The 14,582-nt window shown below is 39.1% G+C and overlaps 1 protein-coding gene across 1 annotated transcript; it reads left to right on the top strand.

Moving 5' to 3' along the window:
* The first annotated feature begins 328 nt into the window (after positions 1-328).
* On the top strand, positions 329-14,058 carry COMMD5 (COMM domain containing 5). Its single transcript, XM_010175490.1, has 6 exons — positions 329-484; positions 1,628-1,656; positions 5,526-5,576; positions 9,547-9,642; positions 11,482-11,557; positions 13,582-14,058. The coding sequence occupies exons 1-6, from the start codon at positions 371-373 to the stop codon at positions 13,681-13,683; spliced, it is 468 nt and encodes a 155-aa protein (XP_010173792.1). The 5' UTR covers positions 329-370; the 3' UTR covers positions 13,684-14,058.
* The last annotated feature ends 524 nt before the right edge of the window (positions 14,059-14,582 follow it).

Genomic DNA, 14,582 nt, shown 5'->3' with positions numbered 1-14,582 from the left:
AAGAAGCTCAAGTTGGATTTGTACTCGTGAGGGAGTTTTTTCATCTTTTTTGCATTATCCCATTGTAACAAATTTCAACAGTGAAAACATCCTCAGTTTTACAGTGCAAAAGCTGAATCCATTGAAGTTCTCGTGGTGAGGTGTTGTGAGAATGAGCCGTGGTGCTGGATAATCAGATGTATTTACAGAGACCTGAAGTGACAGTTTCACATCAGGAAAAATGTCAGTACATTAAGACAAGTAAAATCATAAACATGTTAATGTTCATGGTCTCCAGGTCTTCCTCTTTTTAAAGGGATTTTGCTGTGCTTTCTTATTCACAGTCACTGTTAATGCACTGGAAGGAAAAGATTGCAAAGAATCTGTCAAGATGATTGCAGAAAGCACTGATCTCTCAGAAGAGCAGCTTGCTTTCCTCATTTCTGGCATGTATACCCTTCTCCGAGAAGCACTGAGACTCCCCTTATCAACCTTCAAACAAGAAGTAAGTTCTGGGAGTACTTGGAGTCCTGATAAGTTAAAAGCTGTGTCAGATGCAAGTTACCATCTAAACCCTATTTGCCAGGGTGGGGAGCTGCACATAAAAATGTTGCTCCAAGTTAAAGTGGTTGGAAGAAATTTGTTAACAATCTAGAGCTTATTATTTACTTGTCTGGGTAGACTTTACTGTGAGCTTTTTGGAAGAGTATAGGCTTTGGGAAAAGGTTCTGGTATCTTTTTCTGCTTCAGCATCTTGTTTACCCTGCATGTTTGTTTTCACTCTTAAATTAAAACCCCAGAAGAAACCATTGCAAAGTGTTATTTCATTGGCATCAGCTCTCTCTCTTACCCTCACTGTGTGTTCACACATACCACTCATTTTGTCCACACTTATAATTTCTCATATTTCTTTGCCTGCCTTTCTTTGTACTTCTGCCATAGAGGAAAGAAGATCTTATGGCCAGAAGAATGTAGTGGAAATTGGGAGAAAGTGCTATTTCTGTTTGTGCTCTGGATGTTCTGTGTGAATATGTGTACATCAGCCATGTTCCTGACCCCTGTTCCTTCTTCTTGGCTATTTTCTTTCCTTTTTCATCTTACTTTACCTTACTTTTTTTTTTTCCCCCAATTTATTTTTATGTGAGAAAACCAGTTCTGGGCTTCTGGCCACCTCTCTGTTGCTGAAGATACTGTTTTCACATTTACCCAGCCATACTGGGAAGGCTTGTATATTGCAGGAAACAGTGCAAGTACGCTTTTGGTATTCAGAGCTTATCTTTGGCCACTTCCTTTCTGTTGTCATAGTTTAAACAAGTTACTGCAAAACATGTAAGAATAAGAGCTCATGATTACTCTAAAAGAAGAAGAATATGTTATGGATTGCTACATAAAAGAAAAGGCAGGGATGTTGTTTTCAAAAGTAAAGGCTTCAAAGAGATTTAGGTCTTTAAAATTAGTTTCTCACAATTTGATTGAACACTTCTGGAATTTCTTCTCAATATGTAACCTGTCATTTCAAAACTACTGGCACTTGAGACTAAAACTTCTGGGGAGAGATACCAAGCAAGTAACCACTCTTAATTCACTAGGTAAGAAATGATTTTTCAAGACTACATCATGTAAAATTTCACCTTCCTTGTCTTTCTAGGTTTTTAAGGAAGACCTAAAGGATCTCAGGTATGCCTCTTTATGCCTGTTCTTTTAATCTATTTTTTCATAACTTTTAGGTAACTGCTTCCCCAAATCAACTTTTTTACACAACAAAGTTGTCAGAAGAATTACATGTAAATAACACAGAATACATCTGTTGCCAAATGTCATGTGAAGACAGAGGGGAAAAACACGTGTTGTGTAAGACTTGATTTAGCACTGAGCATGAGCAGTAAATTTCCCATGCTGGAGAGATTGGTCTAATTTAGTCTGTAATGTAGGTTATGCAAATGTGAGTGACCTTCTCTCTGCCATCCCCACCTTGCCCTGCAATATTTTTTAACATCTTTGGTAACAGTGGTAGGATTTCAGAAGCTAAGAAACTGCCCTACTTTTTTCTTCTTTGAAAGGCCAATGATATAATGCTCATTAAATCCTACCACCTTGTTCAGCTACGATCTCTCCTGCCTGTTACCCAAGAAAGCATAATGTTTGTTACAGACTAAGTCAAAACCTCTATCAGTCTGTTTAGAGTGTCTCTGAATAGAAGTTCATATCCTAAAAGCTAGACATCAGGTGCTAATGATCTTTGTAGGTTTTTCCTTTATTTCCATATTGAGTTGCAATGAGAGAATAACAGCAGTTGCTGTTGTAATCTATAGAGAAACCTCTACACCAAGGCCAAATTATTTTAAAATGCTAATTTCTCATAATTCTTAGCATTCTGATTGCTACCCAGGAGAAACAGATATTTTTCTAATTCTTTTTTCATCCTTATTTGTCCGTTAACCTGCAAATGGGCTTTCTCATCAGACTCTGTCCTGCAGAGTCATAAGCGTAAGTTACTTTATGAGCAACTTCAGGCAAATTAAAGCTGCAGATTAAAGCATGCAGACATGTAATCGGGGTGCAATCGGTGAAGGGTGTAATTGGGGCCATGTTGAAAGGTGTCTTGCTACTTGATACAATTTTGTCTGCAGCTCAGTGCTGGAGTTTGGCCTGCCTTTTGTCTTGTAAGCTAAAATGCAAGCAGCTTCCTCTGCCATGTCATGGAGTTCACACCCAGGTTAAAGTAGGTCAGTAAGAAACGGATGAATTGCTTTTGACCCAGTGGCAGTTGGTGTTTTTTGAGGTGCACACAGAATGTGTTCAGTGTGATTAAGGAATAATGAAGAGCACTAAAAGCTCCATGCCAAGTTCTCTGTTGAGCAGCGGAGAAATCTGCTGTACAGGAGTGCCACACGCCACTGGCTGGGCTGGCTGTGTGCTCCAGCTGTATCTAGTACAGACTGCCAGGCCCCTGTCCTTGTCATTTGACCACACCTTAGTGCCTTACACTTTTGTAGTTGTTTTTCTCTCTTTATGGTTTATTCATGGAACTATGAAGACACTTTGTGACCTTTTTTATATCTTTTCTATTCTGAAAAAGCTTTTTTATCTTGTTGTTCTGGTTAACATGACTGATACAGCAGCAATAGTCCAGGTAACTGCATTTGTGTTGCTTGCAGACTTGTATGTTTTATGTGCTGCCTGTTGTGCTGTGCTCCCATGATTCTCACATTATTGGGATTCTTCCTAACTTCCATCTCTGACAGTCTTGTTTCCTGTGAGTAGCTCTCTTCACCTTGTGGCTAAACTTTTAGAAGACTAAGTAGCTTATTCTACTCTTAAGCCATGATACTTAGTAAACTGGGTATCACCTTTAGTATCTTCGATTCCTATGGGAAATGTCAATTCCTGTGTTTCCCAATGCTCTTGGGTTTGGAGATGAAATGCCTGCCTGTTTTTAAGGCAGCCACTAATTACATTCAGACCCTTATCCTTCTGCAGTGACTCCTGTGGGTCATCCTGTGTTCATGTGCCTGAAGAATCACATGAAAGTTGTTGAACAGCAGTGACTTGGCATTATTGGCATTCAGTGTTTGGGCAGATAGTTTGCATTTTAAGGCAGAAAAATGGCTTATTTCCTTTTTTTTGTTGTGTCTTCTTTTAAAAGTTTTGAGCTCTGAGCCAGGTTACCTTTTTTCACCTCATTTGCATTTTATTTTGTTTCGTTTAGTGAAGCTGAAGATTGGACTAATTCCACCCATATGAAGTTTTGTAATTCTCAATTTACTGGTGATGCAGCTGGTCTTGGCTTCTAGTTTTGGTGGAGAGAGAGACTGGGAGACATGCCTGCTTCTGATTAATTAGATCAATACTACTGGTTTCACAGCATTGCCATTCTATGGCTTTCTTGGCTTGACTGGCTGAGCCAGTGAGAATAAATTCACTCTAAATTGTAGGTGCTATTTTTCCCCCTCCCTTCTCAGGTTTAATAACTTTATGGCTCAGGCCAATAACATGGGATTGAGACATCTTCACACCTTCTTCCTTGCCCTTTGAGTCCCTTCCTCAGAAGGTTCCTTTGAAAACTGAATGCCATATGTAGCTCAGGCCTGAGCTGTGCCATGTTCTGTGTCTGAGCTGCTCAGTGTGTGATTGGCCTCATGTCAACTGCTTGAGCCAGGAACAGAATTTTCAGCAAAATCATTAACTGCACAGCAAAAATAATGCAAGCTCAAAGCTAGCATTAATGCTTTTGTTTTAGTAACACTTGCTTTTACAGTCAAGCAAGTGTTGTGATAAGTATCATAATAATCATATTACAACTCCCTGTCTCCAGCTATTCCACTACATCATCAGGATGGGTTCAGTGATACACTTGCATGGAAAGTGTAAGTAATGTTTGCAGAAATAGTCTTGTCTCTTCTGAAAGACAGACACACACAGACAAAAAAGCATTGTCTAGTTCCTCTTCCTGACTTCCCAGTTTGCCACAGATAACGACCTTGATAATATGAATTCAGTTTTATCCAAGCAGCACTTAAAAATGTGGTTTAACCCCACTTCTTCCATTAAGAGTTCAAGCTCTAATAACTGCTGTTTCATCTTCCCACTGTGTGAGTTGATGAGTTGTTTTTTCTCCCATCATTAGCCACTGTAAACCCTTTAGGACAGGTAACTTCCTTGTTTACTTTGATTTTTCTTTGATATACCGCTGTGTATCTCAGGCCACTGGTGAGTAATGTCTCTGGGCTCTGATTCATGTGGAGTGCTGGATTTAACTGTGACAGCAGTAGTTACTTCTCCCACTTGTCCAACCTGCCTCTCTGTAGGAGGTTACTGTCCCTGTGGCAAAGGCAGCTGAATGGATAGTGTTTGCTCTGCAGTCTTTGCACTTCATAGCCTGATATATTGAACTGAAAATCAACAGCAGCTTGTTTGTAAGGCAACAACACTGTTGGAAGAATGGTAAAGTAGTGGAGAGGCATAGGGTGGATGGAGTGTGAGTTAATCTAGTCAGCCAGTTCTCATGGTGCCCATCAAATTTATGCTTGTCCCCATGTTAGATATGCTCCTTTTGTAAGTTATCTTAGCTACAAGGGCCTCTGTTTTCACTTTTGAGGGAACAATTCATTCTGTCTTCTTTTCATTACATTTCAGGTGAAAGTGAAATGAAATGTGTAGGTTTGGTATTTTTGAAAGCATGCACTGCTGGCCTGCCTTCTCCACTTGGCAGATCTTCACTGAGAGAAGTTAAGGAAATTCTGGGTTCTTTTGAAACTCACTGTTGCCATATTAGGTAGGACAGGAAGATGTAATACAGTTTTTAAGGGTTCTTGATATCAAAACACAGGCTGTCCTTTTGAGAGCCTAGACTGAATCAATACTGAAGTGCTTACGTAAGAGCTGATGGTGATTTTAAGCAATGGAAGAGGGAAAATGTTGACACGTTATTTGTGTTCTATAATAGATTTTTTTTTATTATTTATTTAATTATTTTTTTTGTAGCCAAGGCCATCTATTTGTGGTTACAAAACACTTAACTATTTGGTATTGCTCTTTTCTTTAAGGATACCAGAAGATTTCATCATGGACTTTTCCAGTATAGTCTTTGGTAACAGGTTAGTATCTTCATGTATCATGCATTGTGCAACAGCAGGGTTGCAGAGAGCTCTGCTGACAAAAATCCCAGGGCTACTGAAGGAACAGCAAAATTCTCTAAATTAATGAGAATGACATTTGTCCTGTTACTTTGGTTCAACATAACATGATGTCTGTCGTACAAGGCTGTATAGGCAGTAAGTAGCTTTCATGCCAATTTCCAATTTTTCTGTGATCATCACCCATCAGTTTTAATAATGTTCTATAGCCTCTGTAAGGTGCATCAATACCTACAGATGAAAAATGCATTGCAGAATTAAGCATTTTTATTGTCATTATCATTACAAGTTAGAGCAAAAGTGAAAGGCCTGGCTGAGAGGGAAGCTACCTACACCTTCTACAGGCTGTGGTTCATGGGAGTTTTCTCAGATAGCATTTAATCAAGTCTTAATGTACAGGTGAATTGGGAATTCCCACTGGGTGACTTGATGACACGTATGGGATATCAAGTGCTCTCCTAGCTGTACCTCATTTTCTAAGCAGTATACCTCCAGGGGAAGTACTAAATGAAGAACTTTCTGAACAGCCTATCTCTTGTCTGTTCTAGGGATTCCTTTTTTCTATATGGCTCTCTGCTCAACCTATTTTAGCTTATTCTACATCTAGAAATTGCTTAAACTTTTTGCATATCCAAAACTTTCTTCCTTGAAACTTGAGGTCACTCAGCGCATAGCATCATTAACCCAACACTGCTCCAGATATTCTGCATGGAATATTGATAATCATAGTTATGATATTTCAGTTGCTGTCACAAGGGTCTGAGTGCTGCTACCAAAGTTTAAAACATTTTTCATTTCCTTGGTTAAGATCTTGGGTTGAAGCTAGAGGTTCTTGGAGTAAAAATAAATTCAGCCCTCTCATCTTTTCTTTGCTCTTCTCTTTGAATTGTAGGTGTTAAGAATGCAAAATTCATGGTTGCAAAGTGGAAATATTGTTTGCAGTGAAGAAAGAAGATAAATTTAGATGTCATTTGAAGCATGCATGATTGTCTGTTTTCTACTGTGAAATCACGATGCTGGAAAATTTAGCTTTTTCTCATTTCAAAAGCTGTGATTATCCAGTGTAATCTTGCTGTGTTTTGAGACTGGAGAAGAGCACCTCAGATTTGATTTCTAGACAGATTGCTTTTATAATCTTAAATGTAACACTGAATCATACGTATGCTTATTGAGTTGTAAATATATATGATTGTGATGGTAAGAGAAGTATTAGCATCTGATCAAAAATTCAGTATGAGTTAGATAACCCAGAAGAAGCCATTTTTAATACTTTTCCTGGCATCTTGTTCTATTTTTGCAATTTTGTTCACTGAACAACAGCTCTGAAGTACTGGGAATTTTACGTTTGTATTTCTGTGTCCCCACAGTTCCATCAAGCTATACAGACAAAACGAGAGAAAAACTTGCCATATTGACACCATTGAATAACTGCATGAAATTAAAACTTCTTTTGAAAGGGAAGGATAACCCTACCTTCCCCCTCTCTGAATGTTTATAACAAATGTACTGCTTTTTTTTTTTTAATAGCATAGCTTTGGTTTCTACCAGGGGTGCATTCTGTGTCCCATTTGTCAGCATTTCAACATACCAATTTATTTATTCTCCCTGTTCACTGGCCTGCTTGGCAGGTCTTGTTGTGTGCATAAGGAACCAGATTTTGTCTTTAGTTTTGATAGTTAGGTCAGCTGCTGCTCCAAAGCACCTAATCTTTCATTTTCAAGAACTTTCTGTTGCATCCTTTGGCAGATGATGTTCTTGTCACCAGGTGTATCATCGTTCCCATATATAATTTGGATGGTCTCTAGCTGATCCATGGTGCTTTCCTTGTTCTAACTTCTGCCTTCTGCACTAGGTGCTGACAGCACCTTGCAGCTGTTGGCACAGAGTGTTTACAAAATGTAATTCTAGTCTATAGGTTTTGGATATAAGAACCATAGAGTCTTTTCTGCTCCATTTTGCTATTCCTCTTAGAAATCCAAGGTCTGATTAATGGCCTGTATAATTTCTGTATGTATGTTGGCCACTAGGCTCATTCTGTCATCCTTACAGGATTCTTGCAGTTCCAGTTGCGATCTTGTCCAAGCTGGGAAGGTGCTGACAGCTTAAACAAAGCTCTAAAAGCTGTGACTCTTTCTGAGGGCATGGAACTGAAGTGCAGTCCTGACCAGAATTAAAGCTTTGTGGATTGGCCACAGAAATGCCATACCTTAACCATATTCAGAAGCATCAATGTTTGGGCATTGCTGACCTTTCCCACCACTGCTAACTAGAACATCTTCCCGTTTATTCTTGTCTTCCTTCAAAATTGTGGTGCTGCATGGAATGGACTGTCTTCCTTGATGGAAGTTAGCATGTCTGAAGAAAGCAGTAGCAGTGTGGCTATTCTTAAGCATTCCCCAAATTAAGCAGCACTCTGGCAGCAGCTCGCCAGTGAGGGAAAGGCCCGTTCTTATTGTTTAATCCTGCTAATGACCATTCTAGACTACAGCTGGTTGCACCCAGCTGTGCTGACCTATTTCCTATCCAGTAGCTGACAGTGAGTAAGAACCAGCTGATCTATTTTTTCTGCTCATTCTTTTACCATACTATTAGGAATGTGTGTCACTTCTGACACCACCCAACCTCCCTTTCCCCCCCAAAAAAATGCTATATTTTTTCTTATATTTCCTTTGCTAAATGCAAGACTATTGGAGGATCTCAGCCTGGCAGTCCTGTGTACCTTCCAAATCATTAATCTTTCTGGGCAGTTTCTAAAGGCACCAGCTAACTTGCACACAAAAATCAGAGTATGGGTGTTAGACTATCATTTGTACAATCCTTGATTTGTTCAGAGAAGATTCCTTTCTGATGTAAAGTCTGTAATTAGATTCCCTCTAGCACCATGGATAAGGGATGTAACATTTCTTATCCTGCCCTTAGCAGGAGTACTGGAGTAGCTTTGAAATGTACCATAAATAACTTCCAGAGACATGGGATGCTTAGCAAAAAAAAAAAAAAAATATGGTAAGTAACGAAGTCCAGACAAGCTCCTGAATGGACCAACTCAGAACCTCATTCTGAAGACATTTCTGCACACGTATCTAAAAATGGGTGGTTGTTATGTCTTTGTATCAGATTTGGCTTGTTGACTTACCCAGAGCTTGAGATGCTGTTAAAATTTTAAAGATTGTCAACATCTCAAGTTTAATCGCTGTCAACTCTGTTTCCTCGCAGAAATAAACTGAGGCTTGATCAGCCCGATTCTTCCTGCAATATGAGTAATAAATAAAGTTCTTGGCTTCTTACACGTTAGACTAGACAAAAACCTTGAAGGTTGTGCTGGGGTTGGCAGTGAATGTTATGTAAGGAACTTAAGAGTTTGTAAATTATGTTGGATTAGCAAGAACCAGTGAAGTATGCTTCAAAGTACACTCTAATATTGATATATTTTTTAAAATTGCTGCTAGCTAATACTAGGTGCTTTCTGCTGAAGGGGCACAGTGACCTTAATCCAACTTTTTTCTCATCTGTCTTATTCCTCCTTGCTTGTTCCTGTTGGATCTGCATGAAGGTAAAGATGTATTTGCAGATGCCTTTCTGTGCCTCACAGTTGCATATAATTGAAATAAAAGATATGCCAGTCACCACAGTGACTCTTACTAAACTTTATAGTGACATCAGCTTATCGAAATTACATAAGAGTCACTTGGTCTCTTTTTTTTTTTTTCTTTTTTTTTTAACATGGACCATAGTTTAGCATAGGAGGAGTGGGTAATCTGAGCACAGCTCTCTTAAATACACAAAACCTCCACTGGTTCAGTCCTCTCCAAATGAGAATAGAAAAGAAACAAGTTCTAGAGAGGTTTGTTCTGAGGAATCTCATTTTCTCTTTAGATTGTTGTTTCTTTAATGAATTTGCATTTCACTCTCCCATTTCTGATTCACTCTGTAGGCGTCCTGCTTCCGAAGGCACAACTCTGCTACAAGGAAGTAGGCTGCCAAGTGTCCAGGACTTCAGGTGGAGAGTGGACGTAGCTATATCCACAAGGTATGAAGGAGAATTCTGCATGACCCTAGAAATTAATTTGCCTAAGTTTAAACTGACATTCTTGTGGTGCTTATTTTAACAGTGTTAAAATGTATCTTCCCGTTAAGTACTGGCATGTAGCATTAAATGGTAAGATACAGAGTGAAGCTTCAGAGCAATGCAGAAGTGAGTCTATATACAGGTTACTGCTGTTAACATGGACCTGCCAAAAGGCTGCTGCTTTCTTCTTCTACTAATGATATTTTTTAGGATCATTATTTGTTTTAATCTCTAAAAATTTTTTATACTAGATATATTTCAGTCAAAGTCTGAGTCTCTTTCAATATTTTAAAACTTTATGGAGTTGATACAACTCCATGGGTTCTCGGAGATGATGGAATAAATTAGACAGATTGAGCCTCATGCAACCAGGCAAGCTCTCAGTTTCACTAGAGCAGGGGAGGGAAATCCTCTATTCAACTTCTCAAGGAGACTACCATTTTTATATGCATATGTTAAATAACTTTCCATCACCAATCCAGTGTCTGCTGTAGATTCTCCAAAGAGAGGCTTCAGAACAGCACCTTACACTGCCATAGTTACGCATTTTGTCTTTGATCTACCTCCTGGCTTCTTTCAGAAAACAGGAGTAAAGGCCTTTGTGATCATCCTGTCTGTGCCTGCAGTGAATAGCTTCTTGCCATCTGCCACAGCAGAGGCAGCTGGGAGATGGATCTTTGGCTAGAGCCAGAAGGAAACAGAAACCTGTTGTCTGTGCTGTTCCCAGTCTTTGTCTAGTTCTAACCAAGACGGACTAGGGTGAAAGAAATTGGAAGATGATTCAGTATTTGTCAGTAGTGCAAATTGTTAGCATGAGTGACTTCATATTGTGTTCATGAATACCTGCGTCAGAGGGAGAGCGCGGTCTCCTTGCTGCCATAGTTGAGAGGCCCATGGGTAATCAGGGATAGCCATCCTGAAAGCAAGAAAAAAGGCTCCTAAGTGATAATTGTAATGGCCACAAGCTACTAGTTCAGGTGACTCTCAGATGAGCAGTGCTGCAAGCACCACACAGGTATCGCTATGCAGAAAAAATCTGTACCTATAAGAGAGTAAAACACACAGACAGACACCTGCAGGCACAGTGCTTGCAAGCTGCAGGCAAATCCTGATTTTTTTTTTTTCCAAACAACACAGCAGCAATATATTATCCTTTTCTATTTTCCTTCCTCTTATTTTCCTTTCCAGTCAACCTCACCCCTTGGGAATTCTTATTTTATCATCCAGCACCAGCCTGTGCAAAGAGGTATGGCTTCTGGCTGTAACGCCTGTCAGTACCTGAGCAGGCTTTGGCAACATCGGTTGATGGAACCTGCACAAGAATGACTCATTTCCCCTCTTTGGGTCATCAACTAAAATAACAATCCACAAATTTAGGATGAAGACTGAAAGACCTTGATTCCCCAGATGAGATGGCAGTTGAAAGTATGAAGGGATGAAAAAGGATTAAGGCAACATGGTAAACTGCATTAAAAAACTGAGCATTATTACTGGCAGTACTTGGTCAGCAATTATCCTTATCGGAGTTCCACTGCACTGATTATTACATAAAATGAGAATGTTCCTAAACTTGCAGTTACTGAACTATTACAAAAATTTTTAGTCTCAATACTGAGGTAAATTGGACACGACTCTGATGTTCATGAGGTGCCAGCCAGCCAGGTACAGGACTCTGTGATTGAAATTACTCATGTTCTATGTAAAGCCGACGTGAACATCTTAAATTGTTAACGTACAATGCTGTACTCATCTCACTGCTGATGTCTATTGTTGCAATACTCATAATGTAAATAATTTCAGTTCACTGGCCCGTGCACTTCAACCATCCATTCTAATGATGATGAAGCTTTCAGATGGGACAGCTCATCGCTTTGAAGTAAGTCTGATTGCCGTAATAAATAAAAAAGAAACCACTTGAAGTTCTTTTTAGAAAGTTGAATTACTATTTAAAATATTAAAGCTTTTGTAAACAGTGCATTATCATTGGTTGGTTTGCTTTGGAATCTTCTATGTTCAGTGTAGCCACATACAGCCAACCAAAATCATTTCATACCTTGTTCCTACACACATTTTGCTGAAACCTCATTTGTTAGAATATTAGTTACTGAAAAGCACTGTTGCATAATACCTGGTTTGATCAAAAAATATGTTTTTATTATCTACTGTAAACTTCAGACCTGATGGTGGCTCTTGAGGGCAGGAGAATTACTGGGGTAGTTTCTCTGATGTATGATGTACTTCTAAACATCCTACATTTGGCAGAGCACGGTAACAGTCTCTTCTGTGGCAGAGGTTCTGTTCTCTTTATTCAGTACAGTTATTGCTGCTAGAAAGAAAATAAAAAAACCTCTCTGCTTTTTACCTCAGAATTAGTCAGTGGCAGTAACTGACACTGTATGTAAAGGCTTGCCAGGAGGTGGCATAAACTCTTCCATATTTTTAACCTTTGAAAAGGAATGGTATTTGTTCTGTAAATAACATGATGGTGCATGCAGGGATTCATTGCACAGCAGGCATTGTTACATTGGAACTCTGTAAAGATTTCAGCTTCAGTTCACGTGTTAGTAGTAAGTCTGGAGGAAGCACCAAAGCACTCTGGGGTGAAAGAGGTGGACTGATTTTACTGTTACAATGCTTCACAAGAAGGCAGCTGTTGAGGGAGGCACAAATTCTGTGCTACATTACAAAGTGTTGAGGGCGTCACTTCACAGAAGATCAAATTCACCCCTTTGTATATTTTAAATGTGTGTTTTGGTTCAGGGTACCATATGCATCTCCTCACTTCTTCAGTTTCCTTTCATTTGGATGCATTCAGAATGTCCTACTAACTAACAGGGCTTATCTAAGTTGGTCAGTCCAGAAGATAATTCCATTATGAATAGTTTTTATATGTATATGCCACAGGGAGAAGTTACACTCTTTGGTCTCTTGGGTTTGGTTTGTTTTTTTAATGGCAATGTGATTTCTGACAATGAAGATTTTTTTTAAAAGCAACAGGAATTGCAGCATTTTGAGTCTTGATGTATATATGTCAAAAGTGAAAAGGACGTGATGCCTTTTTATGTGTTTCTGATGCATATGGAAAATGTAAATCAGCTGTTGGATTCCTCTCACATAATCAGTATCTGTGCTACAGTGGGCAGAAGGATGACAAGGGACTCTGTCAAAAGAACTGCGTGTCTTCGATATAGTCAAAGAAGTGGAGTAAATGAGGCAGTGCTCTGCAGAGCAGCCTGGGACTAGCTAGACTGCTATTGCTATTAACATTAGTGTGTTAATCTGTGTCACCCAGTCGGTGCTCAGGTGTGGTTCTCTGTCTTAACAGATAATAGACTTCATCCATTTGGCTTCTCAGGCTTGAAATGATAAAGGAAAGTCCATTAGTTTCCTGCAAAGTTGAAAATGTTTTGTGTATTTAATCAAAATCTTTTGCCTTCTATGCGTAGACAATGCCCAGTCCTCTTTGCTCTTGAGGTTGCTGCCAAGTCTCTTGCTTTGAGGTTCAATTCCTTTCTCCTGCAAGCTTGGACAAGCAGAATATCTGAAATTTGTTGCTTGAGAATTCTGTAGGCTCCACAACCTTCCAGATTCCTTTATCTTTCCTTCCAATCCATGACTTCACCACAGCAGCCATCAGTTTACATTCTGGAGAACTTCCTTTCTCACATCAGGCAGTATAGAAAATGTACTATATAGCTGTTATTTCTGATTTTTTCCCCACTGTTCTTTTTCACCCAGATGATTTGGTTAAATTACTTGAATTTTTTTTAACCTCAAATACTTTGTCTTAAGTCTAAAACAAAGAGTATTTTAAGAGAGATTGGGCTGACACTCTGCACTGTTCCCTAGTTAAAGTTCCTAACACGTTTCATGTTTTCTAACCTGAATATTCTGTTTCAGGTGCCAGTTGCAAAGTTTCAAGAACTGAGATATAATGTTGCCCTTATACTGAAGGAAATGAATGATGTGGAGAAAAGGAGCATACTGAAGATTCAGGACTGAACTCTTACAAATGGGGAGTTTATAGAACAGATCTGAAACCCTCAGCGTGTTTTGTGAATGGCAAAGCAGGGGGCCACCCCCACTTTGCCTGTCTGAACTGCCACCTAGCATTTATGATATCTGCTCTAAATATTTTTTCAATTCCAGTCTTAAAAGCACAAGCTCTTTTCATAAGACTTAGGAAAAACAAAAAATATACCTATGAAAAAGTATAATGCTGTTTGTGAGCGTTTTGCATGACTCATCAAAACATTTTTTAAATAACTGTCTCAATAGATGTAAATCATTTATTTCTGATTGTGATTCACCACTCAATTATTTTTGAAAGCCTGCTACTGCAAGCCTCATCAATGTGTATCATAAGAAAGCTCTGCAATATCTCCAATAAAAAAGAAAATTAAAAAACACTCCTGTGCTCTAGTATGACAAATGTGAACTTGAGTTTTGCATAAGTATAATTGCTGTCTGGCTTCTCACTAAGTGCCTGAGGTATAGCTACGGATATTTAAGAGCTAATTTTGAAGAAAATTGGAAGTCTGTGGATCAAGAAAGAAGCATGGACTGAGCATCCAGAACTGATGATGATCAGAATGAGTTAAATAGCAGTGATCTCACAGATTTCAAACTGGAAATGCCTGCTTCTGGTTTCATCTATTTCCTATATGTTCGATCTGAATCTGACTTATTACTGGGAAGGAACCTCTGGCACTGCAATGATAGCAAAGAGCAGGAGGCAGTAACCTTGTAGACCACTACAGCTATCTACTCATTAATTACTCATTAATAGTGTGAGTCAGGCCCCAGGATGAAGAGGCTGCGTACAGCCTCTGGGATGAAAGTCACAGGTGTGAGGACATCCAAGCCCCCAGGTTAAGAAAACAGTTCAGCATAGGCTGAAG

Source organism: Antrostomus carolinensis, unplaced genomic scaffold (assembly GCF_000700745.2).
Source record: "Antrostomus carolinensis isolate BGI_N321 unplaced genomic scaffold, ASM70074v2 scaffold29419, whole genome shotgun sequence".
In the NCBI taxonomy this organism is placed as follows: Eukaryota; Metazoa; Chordata; class Aves; order Caprimulgiformes; family Caprimulgidae; genus Antrostomus; species Antrostomus carolinensis.
Note: the sequence above shows the minus strand (reverse complement) of the source record. Positions and strands in the feature narration are given on the sequence as shown.

Bases quoted from the DNA above. Each gene is read 5' to 3' on its own strand.
- COMMD5 (XM_010175490.1), top strand. From the start codon at position 371: ATGATTGCAGAAAGCACTGATCTCTCAGAAGAGCAGCTTGCTTTCCTC. The intron at 485-1,627 runs GTAAGTTCTGGG...TTGTCTTTCTAG, and splicing joins TATCAACCTTCAAACAAGAA to GTTTTTAAGGAAGACCTAAA. The intron at 1,657-5,525 runs GTATGCCTCTTT...CTTTTCTTTAAG, and splicing joins GAAGACCTAAAGGATCTCAG to GATACCAGAAGATTTCATCA.